General features: G+C 44.0%; 9 protein-coding genes and 1 non-coding gene across 10 annotated transcripts; 3 read left to right on the forward strand and 7 right to left on the reverse strand.

Moving 5' to 3' along the window:
* Positions 1-453: 453 nt before the first annotated feature.
* Positions 454-1,775, forward strand: O0I10_011297 (uncharacterized protein; the record flags this gene model as incomplete). Its single annotated transcript, XM_058491267.1, has 2 exons — positions 454-1,484; positions 1,541-1,775. 2 exons carry the CDS (start codon positions 454-456, stop codon positions 1,773-1,775), a joined length of 1,266 nt encoding a protein of 421 aa, XP_058337991.1.
* A 14-nt stretch (positions 1,776-1,789) lies between these two features.
* O0I10_011298 (uncharacterized protein) lies at positions 1,790-3,682 on the reverse strand (the record flags this gene model as incomplete). The annotated part of the gene is made up of 1 exon (XM_058491268.1): positions 1,790-3,682. One exon carries the CDS (start codon positions 3,680-3,682, stop codon positions 1,790-1,792), a length of 1,893 nt encoding a protein of 630 aa, XP_058337992.1.
* Positions 3,683-3,970: 288 nt separating this feature from the next.
* Positions 3,971-5,560, reverse strand: O0I10_011299 (actin family protein; the record flags this gene model as incomplete). The annotated part of the gene is made up of 6 exons (XM_058491269.1): positions 3,971-4,020; positions 4,082-4,262; positions 4,328-4,463; positions 4,524-5,197; positions 5,278-5,343; positions 5,540-5,560. The coding sequence occupies 6 exons, from the start codon at positions 5,558-5,560 to the stop codon at positions 3,971-3,973; spliced, it is 1,128 nt and encodes a 375-aa protein (XP_058337993.1).
* A 709-nt stretch (positions 5,561-6,269) lies between these two features.
* Positions 6,270-7,851, reverse strand: O0I10_011300 (uncharacterized protein; the record flags this gene model as incomplete). Its single annotated transcript, XM_058491270.1, has 7 exons — positions 6,270-6,409; positions 6,487-6,670; positions 6,733-7,033; positions 7,091-7,332; positions 7,406-7,492; positions 7,556-7,737; positions 7,815-7,851. The coding sequence occupies 7 exons, from the start codon at positions 7,849-7,851 to the stop codon at positions 6,270-6,272; spliced, it is 1,173 nt and encodes a 390-aa protein (XP_058337994.1).
* Positions 7,852-8,373: 522 nt separating this feature from the next.
* On the reverse strand, positions 8,374-10,823 carry O0I10_011301 (uncharacterized protein; the record flags this gene model as incomplete). Its single annotated transcript, XM_058491271.1, has 5 exons — positions 8,374-8,455; positions 8,512-9,622; positions 9,683-10,067; positions 10,135-10,294; positions 10,366-10,823. The coding sequence occupies 5 exons, from the start codon at positions 10,821-10,823 to the stop codon at positions 8,374-8,376; spliced, it is 2,196 nt and encodes a 731-aa protein (XP_058337995.1).
* A 240-nt stretch (positions 10,824-11,063) lies between these two features.
* On the forward strand, positions 11,064-11,984 carry O0I10_011302 (uncharacterized protein; the record flags this gene model as incomplete). Its single annotated transcript, XM_058491272.1, has 1 exon — positions 11,064-11,984. One exon carries the CDS (start codon positions 11,064-11,066, stop codon positions 11,982-11,984), a length of 921 nt encoding a protein of 306 aa, XP_058337996.1.
* Positions 11,985-12,526: 542 nt separating this feature from the next.
* O0I10_011303 lies at positions 12,527-12,598 on the reverse strand. The gene has a single exon. It is a non-coding gene; the product is annotated as a tRNA-Ala (tRNA).
* Positions 12,599-13,384: 786 nt separating this feature from the next.
* O0I10_011304 (uncharacterized protein) lies at positions 13,385-14,171 on the forward strand (the record flags this gene model as incomplete). The annotated part of the gene is made up of 5 exons (XM_058491273.1): positions 13,385-13,504; positions 13,575-13,689; positions 13,749-13,845; positions 13,901-14,018; positions 14,073-14,171. The coding sequence occupies 5 exons, from the start codon at positions 13,385-13,387 to the stop codon at positions 14,169-14,171; spliced, it is 549 nt and encodes a 182-aa protein (XP_058337997.1).
* A 68-nt stretch (positions 14,172-14,239) lies between these two features.
* O0I10_011305 (uncharacterized protein) lies at positions 14,240-17,762 on the reverse strand (the record flags this gene model as incomplete). Its single annotated transcript, XM_058491274.1, has 10 exons — positions 14,240-14,369; positions 14,447-14,894; positions 14,950-15,807; positions 15,871-16,387; positions 16,454-16,655; positions 16,717-16,884; positions 16,955-17,120; positions 17,191-17,338; positions 17,402-17,574; positions 17,642-17,762. 10 exons carry the CDS (start codon positions 17,760-17,762, stop codon positions 14,240-14,242), a joined length of 2,931 nt encoding a protein of 976 aa, XP_058337998.1.
* A 319-nt stretch (positions 17,763-18,081) lies between these two features.
* On the reverse strand, positions 18,082-20,722 carry O0I10_011306 (uncharacterized protein; the record flags this gene model as incomplete). Its single annotated transcript, XM_058491275.1, has 10 exons — positions 18,082-18,512; positions 18,573-18,887; positions 18,954-19,167; positions 19,225-19,680; positions 19,752-19,832; positions 19,891-19,938; positions 19,997-20,143; positions 20,204-20,348; positions 20,428-20,624; positions 20,699-20,722. 10 exons carry the CDS (start codon positions 20,720-20,722, stop codon positions 18,082-18,084), a joined length of 2,058 nt encoding a protein of 685 aa, XP_058337999.1.
* Positions 20,723-21,176: the final 454 nt, after the last annotated feature.

The following is a 21,176-nucleotide window of genomic DNA, read 5'->3' on the forward strand; positions in this document are numbered from 1 at the left end:
ACCCATACAACGAGCTCTTTCTCTGTCACTCTCTCTGTCACACACACTCTCTCTCTTTCGCGAACCGAATCTTTCTCAGTGGATATGGCCCAATTGTATAGCACATGCATCCGTGCTATTCCAAGGTTTCAACTTTGGGCATGCTGAGAAAAGGGGTAAGGGGATGCGGATTTACATTACATTGGAAAAAAAAGTTATTGCTGTTTTTTTTATAATATAAGTTTTAGCGTAGCGACCAAGAATAAATTTGCTTTTTGCTAATCTAAACGAAAGATGCATACGACAAGTGATGGGGGGGTTGAGGGATGTCAAAGTAGAATGAAATCAGGCGGTGTGCCAAAAATTAGCTTTTATTTGATGTTGCCATGTAACGGGATGTCATTACAATATGTACGACGCAGCTACAGCTACCTTGAGCTATTATTATCATTCCCTTCTTTTTTCATCTATGAAATGACGGTGGAAACATTATTCAACACGGCTCCCGAGTTACATTTAATATCGGCTACTGAAGTGATCCACTCTACGGCACAACAATCAAGTCGAGAACAGCGTTTGCAGGCGTTGCAGTTTCTTCGGTACCAGGCAACGGCGCATGGCGACATTGAAGCCAAGACCAAGCTATGCACCATCTACAGCCAATCGAGCCATGCTATGGCAGCCAATGAGCGAGAAGCCGACATGTGGGCACAGAGTGTGTTCGACAAGCAGTTGTCTGATGCATTGACATCGTGTGCCGAGTACCTTGCTCATCATGAACCCTTGTCTGACAATACGGTGGATGTGATTCTTCAAGGCAGCAGCCATGGTGGTGGAACGCAAGTAGCGTATCTGGCAGGCTTGTTACTGACACGAGGCATTGGTGTGGATCGCGATCGTACGCGAGGCATGGCTCTTTTGGAACAGGCGGCCGAGGAACAGGGCGAAGCTGCTTATGAGCTTGGACGTTTATATGGGGATCGATACACAGACTCACTCAACGACATTTCCAAATCCATTGCATGGTACGAGCGTGCTGTAGCGTTGGGACAAACCAAGGCCTATGTGGATCTCGCTTATGGATACTATAATCACAACAATGATAATGACAAGGAACGGATAGCAGCAGCCACACGCTATGCCACCCTAGGCGCTGAACAAAGCAATGATCGCTTTTGCCAATACATTCTCGGTCATCTTGCCGCTGTCGAGGAAGACAATACCGACAAGGCCATTGAATGGCTCACCCAATCAGCACAACAAGACTTTGCCGTCGCTATCGAAGAATTAGCAAGCATTTATATGAAGAAACAAGCGTACAAGGATGCATTGCATTGGTGCACCAAGGGCTCAGATATTCCCTTTTGCCAAACTGCGCTAGGCGATATGTACCGTAATGGTTGGGGCGTGGATCGTGATTATCAAAAGGCTTTCCAATATTACCAAACAGCTGCCAGTCAACCAGAGGCACCCAATCATTATGCACAACACATGCTCGGTGAAATGTAAGTAGTAGTATTACTAGCAGTAATATACAATGCTAACATGGGAATATACATAGGTTCCTCAATGGAGAAGGTATTCCTCAAGATACAGCTGTTGCTAAAGAATGGTTCCAAATTGCAGCAGCACAAGGCTACGAACCTGCAAGACAAAAGCTAATGGTGCTGGCACATGAGCAACAACAACAACAACATCGTATGTCCATGGCATCCAATTCCTCTTCTCCTCCTCCCACACCTCAAAAGAAACCCAATCGATGGTCTGCTCTCAGCCTCTTTGGTAAAAAGAAATAGATAACATTTATTCTTTACACTTGATATCCCTCTATCCACAATTGTTTTGCTTCTTTGCATTTGATAATGATACATTCCTCCGCTTGTTTTCCTATCCTAAATCCTGTAGCACGTGATGATGTGCCATTCTCGTTATTCATGTTGTTGTCTTCCAATGTAATGAACCATGGTGTATTATGACTACTGCTTGCACGTTGTCGTTTACGACCAATACTTTCTTTTGATGATGATGATGATGATGATGGTGATGGTTTGTTATCGCAAACAAAGCCGTAACATTGTATAGGACTGCTAGTAGAATGTTGTTGTTGTTGTTGTTGACGACGTTTGGCGTGAGTAATCATACGAGATTGCGAAAAAGACAAACTGGCAAAGGAATGTGTGGCAAAATCCAAATTGACGACCGGGGTGTTGCGTGAACATGAGAGCCACACACATTGGATGGCATTAAAGTGGATCAGGTTGGGACAATAAACAGTGATGGCAAAGGTCAACATGTCGTTATCGAGCACCAGCATATTGTCAAGGGTGAGTCGTGTGATGTTTGGATACTTTGTTGCTAATGTTGGGAGTGATGTATCGGGCAGCACGAAATCAAATACACCATTGAGTAATGCCAAATACTTCAGTGTCGGCGGACACGCGTGCATTAAAATGTCATATACACCACCCAGACGTGTCATATCAATACGTAAGTCGACAAGACGTTGAAAGTCACCAAGCACCATCAGCGTCGTCTGTATAGCGTCACCATAATAGGGTAAGGAATCAGCTGGCAAATCAATGGAAAGATGATCCACTCGGTCTTTCACTGCACGTAACCAGGTATCTGGATGCCATGGACGTTGACTCTTGATTTCGACATTCGACAATGCGGGTAATAAAGTGAGAGGTGTCAAGTATTGACCATCGTTGCCATAGTCACCCAACCGAATAAGACGTAAATGACTTAGTTGCTGTGGTAGTGGACGATGTGCAAGATCCAGGGAGGTGGGACCACGTGACACAGGTCGTATTACAGAGCTGCCCTTGGATGTGTTGACCAAATCAAGTGAGCGTAAATTGGGATAGTGCGTGATAATGTAATCGATCCATAAATCTGTACGTGACCAACCCGAGGGGTATGTAATACGCAATGTGTGTAAGCTTGGATGAACTTTGTCGGTGACAATAGGTGTCAATACCATATTGGATCCTTCCACCACTAAATGCCTTAGACGTGGACAAGCTGCATGAATCGTATCCAGTTCTGTGGTACGTAAAATCGGGAGCACATTGATCAATGAAAGTGATTCGACATGGGCTGTAAATTGTAAAATGGATGGCAACGTGAGGCTTTCCATCATGCCTCGTGGTGGAAATCGACGCATCAAATGGGGTACTGGTTCATCATCATCATCATCATCATCGTCTTCGTCGTCTTCGCCATCACCATCATCATCCTCTGCCTCAGTGTCGCCATTGCATGTCAATCGTAGTGTGCGTAGCTCACGTGTATCAATGGCTTCCAATATCGGTACAGGCGAACAATGGGCACCACGATTGCCACTGCCACTATTACTACTACTGCTGCTGCTGCTGCCTACAATCGGTCGTCTCACTCTCGGCCAACAAAATTCAAGCTCTCGTAAAAGTGGACACAAAGCTTGAAGTTCACCCACTGCCTCCAATGACAAAATGCCGTCATCCACCACGAGCTTTCGCACATGTCGACCAATGGAACGTGCTGGATTTCGAAGAATCGGCAGAATATTGCACTTGTGTGTCAAGGGGACTGAACGATACAACACGGGTAAAAAAATGTCGCACCAAGTCTTGTTTACAAGCAAGCATTGAAAATGATCTCGTGTTGGCAGTTGCATCGCAACCAGGTCAAAGACCTCTGTGGGTAATAAATGAAAGGCCATGGATACGTGAATGATAAAGAAAGAAAGAGAGAGAGAGAGAGTGATGCATCTGCTGTGTGTGAACATTAAGCAAATAACCCACCGAAGCCCGTTGTGGTTCTTTTCCTCCCCGAAAACTTTGCATTAATCGGATCCCCCTCTTTCCCCTTCATCGTTTCATCATCATGAAAATGACATTTTTGTGCGTTTTGAATAAATTTTCTTCTTTGGACAATGTCTTTGGACAGTGGAGCGAGGAATGGATATAGATAATGTTGAGGCTACTAGCAGGATGATAATGTGATTGCTTTAGAAGCACTTGCGATGAACAATAGCAGGACCCGATTCGTCGTATTCCTCTATAATCGAAATGAATGAATATGCCATCAACATTACTCTTAGGAGTTTTATCATACTTACGCTTGCTGATCCACATTTGCTGGAAAGTAGACAAGGAAGCAAGAATGGAACCACCAATCCAAACAGAGTACTTTCTCTCGGGAGGAGCAACAATCTTGATCTTCATCGAGCTCGGTGCAAGAGCAGTGATCTCCTTTTGCATACGATCGGCAATACCAGGATACATAGTAGTACCACCAGACTATATATACATCCTTCATGTAAGCTTGCTTATCCGATTGGGTCCCCCTTTTTCTTTTTACATACCATTACAACGTTGGCATACAAGTCCTTACGGATATCAAGATCGCACTTCATGATGGAGTTATATACAGTTTCGTGAATACCAGAAGATTCATGACCCAAGAGATTAGGTCGGAAGAGTGCCTCAGGAGCACGGAAGCTAAAATAACCAACATCATTAGATTTAAGCACATCCTCTTCTTTCTTCCCTAATACTTACCGCTCGTTGCCAACAGTAATGACCTGACCATCGGGCAATTCATAGGATTTTTCAAGAGCCGAGGATTGAGCAGCAGTTTGCAATTCTTGTTCAAAGTCCAAAGCAACATAGCAAAGCTTTTCCTTGACATCACGCACGATTTCGCGTTCAGCGGTGGTGGTGAAAGAATGACCACGCTCAGCAAGAATACGCATAAGATAATCGGTCAAGTCACGGCCAGCCATATCAAGACGCAAGATAGCATGAGGAAGAGCATAACCTTCATAGATGGGAACAGTGTGGGTGACACCATCACCAGAGTCAAGAACGATACCCGTCGTACGACCCGAAGCATAAAGCGACAAGACAGCTTGGATATTGACGTAAAAAGCAGGCGTGTTGAAAGTCTCAAACATGATTTGAGTCATCTTTTCACGGTTGGATTTGGGGTTCAAGGGAGCCTCCGTCAAAAGCACAGGATGTTCCTCGGGAGCCACACGAAGTTCATTGTAAAAAGTGTGATGCCAGATCTTTTCCATATCATCCCAATTGGTGACAATGCCGTGTTCAATAGGATAACGCAAAGTAAGGATACCACGCTTGGATTGTGCTTCATCACCAACATAGGAATCCTTTTGACCCATGCCAACCATAACACCTTGATGACGAGGACGACCCACAATAGAAGGGAATACCTACACATACCCATACCCCATATCCATCAATACCTTACATCCTCAGCCAGCCTCCCTCGTAGTAGAATATAGATACTTACAGCGCGAGGAGCATCATCACCAGCAAAACCGGCCTTGCACATGCCAGAGCCATTGTCAATCACGAGCTACATACATGTATGTGAGATAAAAGCCCTTCTTGTCAATGAGAGTCCCACACCGAGCATCGCACATGTCATCAAGAGCCAGGGGCCGAGATGAGCATAGGCACGCGTTTTCTCGGTCCCAATTTTTTCCCGTCGTGCCGTGTGTGGTACCACCACCGCCGCCACTACCTCCACTCTCGTGATCGATTTGACTTACAGCAGCAACTTCGTCTTCCATGTTGTGTTATTAAAGAAGGATAAGAAAGAAATACGTAAAGCGGGAAACCATCGAGAAGGTCTGGAATTTATATAGGCGTCATGGCGCAGAAAATGGATAACACCACGCTTATCATTAGGTTCTATCACACAAAGCATCGTAAACTCAGCCTCGCACATTCAACCCATCATATCACTAAATGGAGCTGCCAAGCCAATACAAGTTGTCAAAAGGGGACATGGTATGCTTGGCTCGAGAGCCGCAGCCATGGTAAGTGGAATACAACATGTGATATGGACCACTTTGATGTACAACACCACCAATCCTTTTCTTTTGCTTGCAAAACAAGAGTGCGATATTATAACACAACAAGCTAGCAACATACACACACACACACATTGACATGTCGAGAGATCAAAAGAATTCCTCGTGTATTACAACCCAAAAGGCAAAAGTAACTAATCCTTGTAGCACACGCACAAGCAACTTGGGTCTTTCAAGCAGACGTTCCGCAGCCGCCTTCATGTGGTGCGCCGACAGGAGCTTACAGCAAAGAAAAGGGTATATATCTATCAAGTACTCTATACAATTGGTGTGTGTGATGGGGGTTGTGGGGGGGGGCACCAGCCTTCCAACCTTGATTCCCTCTTGTTATTCTTTCTCTTACTCATCCATCCTCTCTCACTCATGTATCCTCCTCCTTTCGGTGTCCTGATTTTCGGAGTCTCCATTAGACAAACGAAGGTGGTATCTTGAATTGATCAGCTGGTAAAGGTTCAAAATGATGGACATCAATCCCATGATCCAGGAGGTCTTGTTCAGTATGAGGAGGCACGAGTCGATGTATGAGATCGGGTCGAATGGATAATTCTATAGACGAGAAAAGAGATGATTTAGCCAAGACATGCCAAGGCACGTATGATTCACATTTTTTTTACAATACATACCCCGCTTTGAAAAGTTGAATAAGGGTGGTAGTGCATGGCCATTGGGGAGTTGTGCTGCGGGATCACGCAATGGATCAAAGAATGGATGACATAAAGCTTCAATGGCACTGATACGATGTTGAGGATGGTATTGCAGCATTTTTGACATGAGATCAATGGCTGATTCAGGAGCTCCGACAAAAATCTAGGCGTAGTATGATGTTAGCATGAATCATCATCCTTCCCCCATTGTGTGTCATCACTCACCTTGTGTAAAGGATGTGGTTTGATTTGTGGGAAGCGATGTTCAACATAGCTTGCATTCATTGCAGCAATTTCATCCTTTGTGGGTGTGCCAAGAATCTTGATGATTTCCACGAGTTGATCAATACCACTGTCGCCTGGGAAAAAGGGTTGGCCCAGTAACATTTCAGCCATGACACATCCCGTAGACCAAATGTCAATGTTGAGTGTGTAATTGGTAGCACCAAAGATCAGCTCAGGAGCACGGTAGTAGCGTGAACAAATATATGAAACGTTTGGTTCGCCTGGTACAAGCACCTTGGCACTTTGGGGGGTGATCAGCAAAGAATGGCGAATTGACCCTGTTTTTCTTTTGTCTTACCTGCCAAAATCGCACATTTTGCAGATCCCTGTTGCCGGATCGAGCAACACATTTTGAGGTTTGATATCTCGATGACATATGCCAAGCGAATGGATGTAAGCAAGTGATCGAATGACCTGGTACATGTAGACACGAACAAGCATGATGGGCATCGTCTGCTTTTGCTTTGCGTAATGGCGTACGGCGCGGTACAGCGTGTCGGGGATATATTCCATCACGAGGTTCAAGTACACCTCATCTTGCTATAGCAACAACAACAACAACAAAAGCTCAGCAACCTACTACCATCACTCAATTCCCTCCATCTTCCCTTACCTTATTTTCTACTTGGTTGTAAAAGTATGATTTCAATCGACAGACATTGGGATGATCCACAATACGCATAATCTGCAATTCACGGTTCTATTCCCATTCCACGCCATGTGTTAATGATAAATCCCATTCGATGTCTTTGAATCAATTTACCTTGAAACGTCGATCTTGTAGCACTTTTTTAATGGCAGCATCTTCATTGGATTCCAAAAGGCGCGTTTGATACACAACACCAAATGATCCATTGCCAGTGACCTTTTTGTTCACATAGGATATCTGGATTTGCTTGCCGCTCTTTGCATCCTTTGCAACGACTCGAATGGTTTTGGGGATATCTAAAAGTAGTTCATAGAAATACGCGTTAGCTTATTATACCACTTGAGAGCTTTTTTTATGTTTCAACACCACACACACAGCATCCCCATCCTTGCCATCGTGCAGTAGAGCATGAGAATGAATGTGTTGAAGTTGAACCAATGCTGCTGTTACTTGCCAGACATTTGCGAATAGATTGGTTGTGATAGACTTTGTCGACAACAAAAAGAATAGAGAGAGAGTATGTGTGTGTGTATGTATGTGTGGGTCTTAGTGTGTGTAGTTCAAGAAAAGAGAGAAGGACGACGCTTTTCCAAGAAGAATTCCGTCAGCGAGTAGCTGTAACCAATGAAATTTTACGACTTCTCTCAGCAAAAGAGAGAGCAGTCGTAGGAGCTGTAGTATGATCGAAGCATCGTCAAATGGTGTTGTACGCCTGTTGCCAGTCGTGCCTTGCAAGATGAATCACACTTTTTCCCTCCATAGATATGGTCCCATGTGTCACAACCATGCATCATGATACACTCCTATTACACTATTACATATGTTTTGTATCCATCCTCCTCCATTGATATCAACAACTACCAGCAATCATATCACCTATCATGTCGATGCGCTATGTTCATCCCGCATCCATTCAATAAATCTCTTTCAATTTATTCACCTAATCTACGACGAAGGAATTCGAGTACGGCTTGTGTGCCTTGATCTAACACTGTAGGTCGTGGAATACGGAATCTACACCATCCACACGTCAATAAAGGGCACGCACAAAGCTAATCAATATCGCTTACCTGTTACCATACAACATCAGCTCTTTGATACTGCGAATACGACCAATCTCGGGTGGTAGATAAGCAATGTCGTTGTTGGCAAGATCAATCACTTCCAAATTCTCTAAGCTTGTTGCAGAGATTTTGCCGATTTGGTTCGTGTTTGCTCGTAGCGTGCGAAGCGATGGTAAATGTGTGGTCAAATCCTCGGGTAAAATGGTCAAAGCATTGTAGCTAACGTCGAGTTCAACAAGCTTGGGGAAAATAGGTTCAGCTTCAGGCGTAGCTTCAATCGAAGCAATACGATTGTTGGCAAGAGAAAGGGTCTTGAGTGATGCAAAAATCGGGAATGAGGATGTAGTAGTAGTCAACGATAGTTGGGATATACGATTGTGGTGGAGATGAAGGTGAACCAGGGTATTCGCGAACAAATCAAGCGTCGTTGGTATATCTTGCAATCGATTGTGATGCAATTGGAGGGTTGCAGGTGTCATGTTGGATTGAGTCAGTGCATCATGCGTCACATCATCCAGCTGCTGGTTTGATAGATCAAGTGTTCCACTCGCACGCACAATGGTAGGTGTTGTTGTTGGTTCATCCACCTTTTCATCGGTTGAATCAGCTGCTGGTGCAACCAATCCCCCTGCATCCCTGTTGGTCGTGGCATCATCATCATTTGCTGCTTCGTTGCCCTTTTCTTCTTCCAATGTCATTTTTGATCGCAACGATTCAATGAGCTCCACCATAGTCACATTCCTAGGCACCGAGCGAAGTGGATTGCCTTCCCAATTGATCACTGCAAGATGCTCAAGCTTGCCCAAATCAGGACGAAGGACACGTAGATGATTTGCACTAACATCCAATCGTATCAATTCACGCAATTCAAGTACGGTGGATGGAATATCGGCAAAGAGATTCGAAGAGATGTCAAGCGTTTGGATTTCAGGGGCGCTGTTGAGTAATGAGATGCTTGTATCGTCGGATAGCTGGTTATAAGCCAAGAGCAATTCCTTGAGATTAGGGAGAGAAATCACTTTGCTGCATCCTTCATCTGTCAGAGTCGTCATGCTATTTTGATGTGCATCCAAACGAGTCAATTTTGGTAAGGCAATTCCATCAGCAGTGGATGATCCTATAATCACATTAGTGCAACTGTTCATTCCCTTTCACCCCGCCCATCATGATAACTTACCTTTGAAAAGCACGCGTAATTGGTTGTTGGATACATGTAACTCTTCCAATTTTTGCCATCCATTCAATGACTCCACAGCTGGTAACTCCACAAGTTGATTCTCGCTTAGATAGAGCTTACGGAGCTTGTGTAACTGTCCCACATCAGCGGCCATCTCTTGTAGTTGGTTGTCGTTCAAGTTCAAAATCTCCAATTGCGACAATCTTCCAATATCCGATGGCACCACACGCAACTTGTTATGAGCCAAGTCCAAATCCCTTAGCTTGACAAGATCAAACACGCTTGAAGGAATGGTCTCAAAAGCATTGTGTGACAAATGCAATACTGTCAATTGGCTCAGCTGATTCAACGTGTCAGGTAGCGATGATAGCTGATTGTTCCGCATCTAGCATAGCAACAAGGTTGTGAGTGAGTGTGTGTGATAAATAATAGACCCTCTTTAACAAACTTACATCGATCAAGGTCAAAGCTCCAAATTCGGTACCGATCTTCTCGTCAAGTTCAGTGATCTCGTTGTTCGTCGCAATAAACTTGTTGAGCTCTGTCGAATCATACCAAGCATCACCTGAGGAACTGAAATCAACAACAATCTTGTTTGGATCCACGTGGTACCTGAAAAAGAACGATTGATGCATGAATAACACCGACCAATACGTTGCTTATGCAATGATGATGATACTCACATTGACCAAACTTCCTCGGGAATCGTTGCCAATTCTCGGTTGGAGATGTTGAGTTTTCCTGAAGACTTTGCTTGCTTGATGATGGTCTGAATCTTGAGATTGGGTTTCGAGGATGGTTGACCAAAAGCGTCCTCATCATCAAACGTATAACGGTCGGCACCTGTCATGACACGATTTCTTGGTGTGGATGGCGTGGATGGTTGTGAAGCCGTCTTTCGTTGCTGTTGGGCAGCAGCACGCTTGCTAGCCATGAATGCTCGAATCCCCTCGGATGCTTTAGCTTGAGGACCCCTCGAGACGCTCTTTTTGACAGTTGTCGAATCCCGGGAACGTGACACATCAGCAGCAGCAGCAGGGGAAGGAGTAGGACTGGATGGTTGACCTTGTTGACGCAACATTGACGCTTTGGTTGGACGAGGTTGTACAATGGACGAACGTTTTTGTTGGTGCAAGCTCATCTCGAATGAGGAGGGGAGAAGAAAAAGGAGTAGTAGTCGAGTGAGCCAAACTGAGTTGGGGGAGAGGGGGAGCGTAACGACGTGGTGTGAGAGTTAATGTGGCGACGACGTATCACGTGCTGCCATGCAGATGCAGCCTTGTCCTTTTGCTTGTTGGTTGCACGACCCCGTTTCTCTCTTTTTATACAACACTCATCCCACGTAGATGCCGTGAACATTAACATTCTTTTACACGCCACAATGAACTCTCATTTCCCTTTGAAAATGACCATTGTCTCTCCTGCATCTTTTGAAAAACCCAATGGCAAAGCAAACAGTTCCTTTCAAGTTATTGAACAACAACAACAACAACAACCACACCAAGGCCATCCTATTCCACGAGGAGAGAGAGCCACCTATCAACGACACATGACACTTCCTTATTATTACAACACGCTTACAGTGGAGAATCGATACATTTCCTTACTCTCGCTCATCAATGTCACGTATCCACCTCGTATTTGTTCACTGTGCGACAAGACTTTTCGTAGCGCATCCGAGACAGATCACCATTATAAGATATCTCACAGGTGTCGCCGATTTCTTTGCTTACATCCACACTGTGATCGACGCTTCTCATCACGCACAGCTTTGCACTTTCACATGACCCGATCCCATCTTATCAATCAAGCTCCTCCGCAATACACAATTCAGGAACCACCATTTATGCAATATCGCGTTGAACCTAATATAGGTCGCTTTTCATCTTTCACTCCACCATCACCCCCGTTGCCATCATCACATTCACCACATCAACATGTTGCCATGGCAACAACATCTCAACTGACATCTGTACCCCAAACAACAACAACCTACAACAACTCTGCCCCAACGTCATCATCACCATCATGCGCATGCTGTGACTCACAAAAGATGGATGCCAACAAGCGGCATCATCATGGCCAACAACAAGAACCTTATTATTCTAGTAATTGCCCACCACCAAACGGCTCATCTCATCCGCCCACTACTACTACCAAAGATAGTCTATTATTATACCACATGCCACCACAAACAACCCACGGCAATAGTAATAATGCTGACCCTGAAAGCCAACCATCCGTCAATATGTCACCTACCACCCAATCCCAAACTTGTATTACAGCAAGTGTTCCGCAATAGAATAAAGAAGGGCATTTTCATCAAGAGAGCCAAATGTTAGTAGGCATCATCATAACGATCCAAATTTTGCTAGGTATAAAATAGAGTTAGCTTTCTTCTATTATTGCCCATACATTCTCGTATCCCTTACCCTACTATACAACAACCAGCATCCTTATCAATAGCTCTGGATCATGCACCTTGTTTGTCATCGCACAGCAAGAAAGAAGACTCCCACACAATTCCACATTTGATACCATTCGCCATCAATAGACACCATCCACATGTTATGTAAGATGGACGTTGATGGTGACGTTTATATTCAGAGTGCTGGTACATAGATGTGGGATGAAAGGGTTTGTAACATTGGTTCGATCTCCACGTATTTTGATCCCATAACAGTGGCTTGTGATTGAGAGCTCCAAAAAAGATACCTCTTCTAAGTAAAACATCCATAGCTATTGCATTGACATGTCGATTTTCAAGAAGATCACGTGATCTCGGATAGCCAAAAAAAAGAGAATGTCCTTCTAATTCCTTTGTTGGAATTCGAAAATCAGGATTGGAGACACGGGGACTTGAACCCCGGGCCTTTTGCATGCAAAGCAAACGTGATACCACTACACCATATCCCCATTTTTAATACCACGAGGTGGAACATGCATGATGGACCAAATACATACTTTTTTGGGAAAGCAAAAAGTACGCGTTTTCAACATAAAATTTACATTACCATGTAGCGGAGCAAACACCAAATCGATTGCTGCAATGCACACATTTTTATGGGAGCTCAATAGCGTGTAATGGCATGATAAAGGTAGATTAAAATCAATGGCTCAATCTCATTGGGTGGGCTTACTCCTCTCAAGTTTCGAACTCAGTGTTGTCAAAGAGGAGAAGCGTGAGTTTGCAGTCCTTGTGCTCCTTTATCTTCATTCATTCTCGATACAACTTTCACCATTGGCCATACCAGACAGCAGCACTAATTACTACCATAGGACGTTGAAAACGGCGACAATAAACAGCATTAGGGTGAGAACGTTCATTGGGTCGCGATGTTGTTCCTGAATGGCCATGGCGATCTCTGGAAGCAACATAGTAGTGAAGTCATAGCTCGTAGATAGGCAAATACGAGCTTTATTGAGATGTGCAATAGTATTTAAGTACTCAAGAATAAATTCTATATATCAAACTATACAAGGGGCTATGACAAAAAGCGATCGAATGTAAGGCAATAGGTCCTTTATATAACAAGGCAGACACAAGGAAGATGTATACGTGAAGGAGACACTTGAAGAGAGGATAAGACGAGATATCTTGCATTGACGATACAATTTCTGCGGGCTGGTTTTCTATGACAATGACACCGTCAATAATGGGTTACACATCTTCCGCTCGTTCCTTGTTCTTGCTTTTTCACCATGGCTTTACCGCGACAACATCAGTCTTCGTTCACTCCTCGTGAAATTGAATTCCTTGCCGGCAATGAGACGATAACAATCATTCCCACAGTCAAACTACCAAAACTCGACTTCATTCAGGTAGGTCTACCTTTGATCTACAAGATCGATCGTTGGAAGGGGTTGTTGTTGAACTTGACATTTGAAACAGGGCACCATTGGACCTTTTCAACCACCACTCAAAAGTACAGTTCCAGTATGGCTTGCTCTGCTCATGAAGAGGAACAATTTATGCACAGTGGTGCCACCAGAGTGGTTAACAGTTGGTAAGATAGGATCACTCTTTTATTACGCTCATGGTATTCAACATTCGATGCTGCTATAGAAAACTTGACGAGCAAATTGGAAGATGAGCAAACAGAACCCGAATTCAGTCAGCTACCGTTTCGATACATGGAACTCTCACATATGTTATTAGAAGTGTACGTATGTTCAAAGTAGATGGGGTGACTCTCTATCTCACTACTTCTATTACAGGGCATCCACTGATATCCCTAATGCGGAACAAGTACGGCGGCTATTGAAGGATTTAAGAGAAACACGACAAGCAAAGACACGTCTTGGTATCCAATCCCTGGATGATGAATCCTTGATGGTATATTATTACAAGCCGAGTGTGATTCCCCCAATGCTAAAGACATCAAAATAGATGAACAACATGTCACTTATGGAGATCAACGAGATTCGACCGCTCTTTATACGTGCATTCAACGAGATGAGAAAGCTTAGACAAGCAGAAGACGCATAGTGAAATTACAATAATAATACCCATTCCATTTTAACATCATTGTTTATCATTGTGTGTGTGTGTGTACGTCAAATATAAACTGGTAAAATAGAAAATGGTTGAATGGGTTGCGTATTTTCAAGATCCAATGCGTACATCATGCATTCTTTAGCTCGATCGCTTCGATGCATACATTGATGGATACGTCCCAAATGGAACCTACAAAAATGATTTCCAGAGTAAGGTTGAAGGTTGTCATCATCATCACCCAATGTGTCATGAACATCACACTTTACCATGCTGCAGCACTATGCCATCCAAATCCTTTGGTCAAACTCTCCAGTGTTCCTTCGGCCATTTCCATGTTGCCTATTTCAAAGTAGGCATTGGCCAAACAAAGCGAATTGTCAATGTCTTGAGGATCAATGCCTGCGCCCTTTTCGAATGCCTCTATTGCATTGTCTATATTCTTTTGGGCAAGCCAATAGCGTCCCAACATAGCCCACACGCGCGCATTGGATGTGCGATCGGCATTCTCAGCTTCCTCAATTGCCTTGAGTGCTTCACCAAGTTTGCCCAGCTTCAAAAAAGAAGACGCTGATAGCAACCAAAGGTCGGCTAGTATACTGGCAAAATGTTGTTGTCGTAGCCGAGTGGATAAATGAAGCTGTTGTCCATTGACGGGTGCTGTTGGTTTTAATAAACTCGACATGCTGCTTTGCGATGTACTGCCATGAGATAGCCCTGATAAAAGTCATTGGTATTTTATAGAATGGATATTGCCAAATTATCCTCTTACCTTCAGGAGAAAGATCCCCCGGGAAATTACAAGGTGCTTCATTCACTGTTAAATCTCTTTTTGATCGTCTAGTTGTGCTTCGTGAGCTGAAGAGGTGTAATCCATAGGATCGATGACTTGAGTTGGTGCGTACACTCTCTGGTATGCTATGCGTATCTTCATCAGGCACCGTCAAAAACGTGTTGCTATTCCCATTGCTAAAGGTTGAAGGGGATCGACGTTGCCTGCTGGTATGAACATCATCCGTGGATCGAGAAGCAGATATCTGTAACTCTTCCACTTGAGGCACTTGTTGGCTGCTGACACTTAATCCACGGCGTCGTTGTTGTGATAATTGGGTCTCGCTTTGTCCCAAGTTGTTGAGTGAGCCTGACACAATGAGATTCTTATTTTGGTACAGGAGAGCGTGTTGATTGTCAGCGGCTGATTGTTCCATTTTGCCGTATGCTGCAAATAATCCTTCTTGAGCTTCCAATGCTGCTTGTGGGCCGTAAAGCTTTTCGAACAAGAGTGATTGCGTCATTTGTAGCAAAAGACGTTGCTCTATAACATCAGGTTGATCATCCTCAGGCGTTTGTTGCTGAAGGCCAAGTTCACAAGTCTTCAAGGCACGCGTAAGATCGTTTTGACCAGGACATGAGCATACAAGTGTCAATAAATGCCAAAGGGAAATCTCGTTGGAATTTTGCTGAAGGGCTCGTGTTACTGCTTGCAATGCATTTTGTGTGTCGCGCATCTCAGCATATTGTAATGCAAGGTGATAGTATGTTTTCCAGCTGTGTGGATCCATATCGGCTGATTCACAAAACGCTTCAAGCGCCTTCTCATAGTAGGTTGCACGTAGACTCGAATCGCTTGCTATGAATTCTCTTTGTTAGGAGCTTCATTCTTCTCGTAAGCAACCACCATCATCCCACTTACTTTGCCGAGCTAAACAACTGTAAGCGATACCGGTAGCACGATACACCTGGGCTTCAAGCTTGGGTCCTTCGGCTGTTGGTACAACATCCGCCACCAGCTTTTTACGTGCCATCTCCGCCATCTCCACAGCAGCAGGCCCATCCCCAACGTGAACACAATACAACTTGACAGCTTCCAAAAACACGTGAATCATATCCGACAATGACTCCTTTTCATCGATTCGCTGTGATGCAATCGAAACCCGCTTGCCACTGACGGTTCTTTGCACAAGATGATCCAAAGCATGACCTTCAACATGTGGGATAGGTTGGCTTTTTCCAGTCAAGGAATTGGTTACAAAAGCATCTCCAGCGGATCGTGCGTCTTGCCATTCTTTGGTACTCAACCCCACTTGATGCAAATATGAATGCAAGGCATGCTTCGCTTCCTCGTAATCGCAGAGTCGCATCAAAGTATAAAACATGTGCCGCGTAATGCAAGGGGAGTTGAATGTGCGTTGAGCTGCTCTTTCCAAAACCTATCAACCCTCACCTCATGTTAGCTCTATTATCATGATGATGATTCTAATGTAGTAGAAGCTTACCTCCATAAATCCTCGAAGGTGTTGCGGTGTCAAGTTATCCAAAATGTCGATATCCGCGGCAAGCTGATTAACGAAATCGATCACCAGCCAGTTGGTATCGCCTGCTTTGGGAAAATAGGCTTCGGACAATAGCATTCTCTCGTATAGGGTATATAAGGACATGATCTCAGAAGTAAAGGCCTGCTGTGAACCAGGTAGTTGTCTACAACAACAATAATAAATACCGAATCCATATCACACATGACATCATGTATGTCCCTTACCCATTGGTATCAATGTAGTGTCCGGCAGTGAAGAGTGATGACAAGTACTTTGTGGAATGCCGTATGATATTCATGCGTTTGATGGTGCGCCAACCAATCGGCTGTCCAACCGTAACATTGTGATACGTTCGAATAAAATCCACCGTGTGCTGCTGTTGTACCAATGACCTGTAGCAGTAATGTGTAACATGGATCAATATTCCCGCCACATCCCAATCATCCCGAATTCTTCTTTTACCTATTTCCAATGGCTGCTAGCACAGCTCGATACAATGCTTCTTCGGTCCATTCGATAAATACAAGATCATTGCTGCTGGCCTCACTGGCATTCTTTAACAGATCCATAATCCCCAAAAAGCTCTGCATGGCAGCATCCATATTGCCGGCCTTTTCATATCCAATGGCTACCATAGCAACCAGTTACTTGTCCAATTCATACATCCTCCATCTTACAACCCATCTCGTATGCATTACCTTTGATAGCTCTTGCTTGCAAAAAGAGGATAAGACCATAGCCGGAAGCAACATCGTCTTTTTTGAATGACAAGGCTTCCACGATATCCAATGCTTTTGGCATTTCATCACATTCATAATAGCAACGTGCCATCACCACGCGACAAAACTATATTTCAAGTTGTATGAGATGATGATGGATGCATCATGCATAAGCACCACCACCACATACCTCTTTTTCTGCATCCGTTGTCAAGTCGTTTGCCGATTCAAGGGCCGACTCCAGTTGCTGCAGTAACGGTTCGACCTGATGGGACTCTACGCGTACTTGATTGCCGTCATCGTCCTCGTAGTTCTCAATGTATTGCGCCAGGGTTGCTTCGACAAGAATGGTTTGCTCCAAGACTGAAATGGGAACGCATGGTGAGCCATGGAGCGCTGTGTTTGACGTGTCACCCCAAGAAAACGATACCTGTGCCACTACTACAGTACTTTTTGTACCTCCTAGCCAACTCAGGGATGGCATACCATTGTCCTTTACATCTTGCGGATTCAATGTCTCTGACGATTTGGGATATTTTGCTGGTCGTCATGACAAGTGAGTTGGGTAAAGAGGAAATAAGGGAAAGGAGCACGAGTGCAACTTGCAAAGGAGATCGAAACCACGAGTACCCAGCGCATGGTATCCATGGCTACACCTACCCACCCACCCACATTCTACTACCACTCACCCATCCCCCTCATCTCCCCATATCTCTTTTTTGATAACAATCATCATCATTCATGTACAATAAATTGAGAATTATAAATATACGTGAATAGGACACGTGAATATACAACAAGGGGTGGTGTTTGTGCACGAACCACTATTTTGGATAAGCAATCACATATTCTCCAGGTGAACTTCCATGTTTATTCCACATAATTAGCCGGAAACATTCCTGAACGTCCATTTAATGTTCCTTCCCACCATCCACTATCATCTTTTTTTGTTACAAGGATTCGGTCGCCTTCACGGATATTCAACTCATCACTATTCACTGCTTCGAAATCATACATGGCCACCACATAGGTAGGAGGTGATGGTGGTGGGCTCTGTTCATGGGTAACGATAGGATGTTGTTGTTGTTCTTGAAGATGCTCTTGTTGTGCCTGGATAGGTGGTTCTTCAATAGGTTGCTGTGGTGATGGAGTAGTAGTAGTAGTGGCTTCAAAGGGTGATACGGGTGGTGGTGGTGATGGTGATGTTGATGGGGTCGTTTGTTCAAATGTAATGTAGTTGGCTGGAACATAACCTGTCTCTTGACCTCTTGCCACTTTTAGCCATCCATTCTCGCCATCATCTAACGAAAATAGTGGTGAGTAAACGAGGTTGAAAATCAACAACAAGTGAGCACACACACCTTCTGATCCAATAATATTCAGTAATTCTCCCTCGTTGATGGTAAGCTCATCAGATGATTGTGCGTTGTAGTCATAGAGTGCTCGTACGGATAGGGCTGATTCTACAGCAATCGTTTGTGTTCCAAGGGGTGCAGCCGTGGTGGGACTTGTGGGTAAAGAAGAGGAGGGTCTAGTTGCATTGGATGTTCTTGGTGTTGATGATGGACTTGGTTGAGGAGCAGGGGATGGATGATAGCGATTGATCTTTCCTTTGACCTTGGTACAATTTGGAGCCACCTTCATTTCACATTTAGCATGACAATTGAGACCACACGCTATCCAACAACACCATGTTAGTTAAATCCATTATTCCATCCATTCACCCATAATGCATATTGTACCTTTACAAGTCATCCCTTGCTTTGATAGACCCCAAATAGTGTTTCCACAATAGTCGCATGTTGTTGGAATTGTGAATGAAGACGCCTTAAAGTCATGGCTTTGCATGTTCAACCCGCTATCACCGATACTTTGGATGATCAAATCGACTTCGCTCTTGACACGTGCCTTTTGAGTTGATAACATGGTAACATTCCTTGCTACCTCCACAAGTCGCTATATAATATACAAGATTAGCAGCCATTGATAGTAAGAGCCCATTTTCTCATTTACCTCGTGTGTCACATCATACTGAGCAGATGCCTTGTTTTGGATCGTTTTCAATTCTGATTCAAAGCTCTTCATTTGATCTGAATTTCGCGATAGCTCGTCACCTAATTGATCCAATCGACGCCGATCTTTGATAAGCTTATTGTTCAAAAAGATAACGGAAGGCTCATCAATCACCAATCGATCATCCGTGTCCACGGCTGTGCCAGCTGCATTCGCTCCTCCATTCCAAGGCACAAATGAAAAGTGCTTGTTCATATCCTCCTGCTGATGTGGATCCGGTAAATGGGATGATTGGAATATGGCGGCATCTGCTGTTGCATCCATTTGGTCGACCGGCCCCAGTGCTTCTGCATAATAATGCTTGATGGATGCCATGGTGCTGCTGGTCTTTTCAATGTAGCTCCGATAGATTTCCTGCAATGCCAAAACACGCGTGCTGTCAAGATCTTGCAGTTGCTAATAATGATTGTTATCAGCCTCCGATCCATTCATCCCTACAAACACACATGACATGTGTGTGCACTTACATCAGCTAGCATAGGAAGATCCTCTTCATAGTATTTTTCCCTTTCAGCATTGGCGACGCTCAAAGCAAGCAAATACGCATTCTGTGATATCCCATCCTCTTGTAAGTGATATGCCTTTATCAACCCTCTCCTAATTTACCTTTTTGTTGTTGCATTCGATGATGGCATTGTCAAGTTGTCGTTGATACTGTGATATACATAAATAAGCCTTTGCCATTCCCGGATAATGATCCTCCTCCTTTTACCTTTTCTTGATCACCAGTGCCTTTTGCAATCTTATTGCGTATGTTTTGAATCTCCATGCAGCTGTCATCGTATAATCCTTTTGCTTTGTCCTTGTCTTGATATGTCCTGTCTCTCTCTGCCTTGAGCTTTTGATAGAATGACACATGCTAGATGGGATAGAAATTAGTATGCATGATTTCTCGGCATCCTCTTGGCATAAAGGTTACCTTTTTGCGAGATTCTTCTTTTCGAGTGATTGTGCCTTTGAGAGCATCCATCATTGGGCCATTCAGATTCTCCATCAATTCAAAATGACATTTGGCCACCATCCCCGTTTGAGTGATAAGACCCTTCCATGCTGCGTTGGATGTGCTATTCTCATGTGTGTGAGTGAGTATGTCAGAATGATCTCATACACACACACACACACACACCACCCCTCCCAACTTACCTGGTATCCATGCCCTCCCATTCATCCTCCTCAACGTTGGTGCTCTTGTTGCTGTTGCTGGAATACTTTTTGGCAAGGTTGTCAAGCTTCTGTGCATACTCCTTTTCAATTTGGGATCGATCGCGTATAAAGTTCCGAAATCGTTGCAATTGCTGGATGCCGTCAGCAACATAGTCGACAATGGCAGGGACTTGGTTCTATCGTCAGTCGTCGAGTTGCATTAGTATACGAGGAATGCGGGTTGATGTCCAAATGCACTAGTTGATATTACTCGAAGCTCGATACCAAAACTCATGGTTACTGGAAAAAGAAAGGCTATAAACTTGGCATACACTTGGCATGGTTTCCTTTATCCAGACATGCGGCACTCTCTCCGACACAATGAAACGACACACACACATGAACAGAACGACCTCATTGTCATGGATTTATAAGGAGCTTAATCAATCAAGTAGCAATGGAATGAGTCCACCCCATATTCCTCCTCTTATTATACTTGTTGTAGTAGTAGTTGTTGTTGTTTCATAGACTAAAAGAATGAAGCTTTCCTTTGTTACCTGAATATCTTTCGTGCTCCCTTTGTTTGCTATACACAGCAAGTTTGTCAAACCATAAATCCATATCGCATGACCATTCGTTACCAAGCATCGTCATCTCTGTTCTTCTTACAAACAATGTGTGTGTGTAACCCATATCATTAATCCCAGTAACTTTCATCTATTATTAACCCCTTGCTCGAGAATGTGGGG

Source organism: Lichtheimia ornata (genome assembly GCF_029851405.1).
Source record: "Lichtheimia ornata isolate CBS 291.66 chromosome Unknown scaffold00086, whole genome shotgun sequence".
Classification (NCBI taxonomy): Eukaryota; Fungi; Mucoromycota; class Mucoromycetes; order Mucorales; family Lichtheimiaceae; genus Lichtheimia; species Lichtheimia ornata.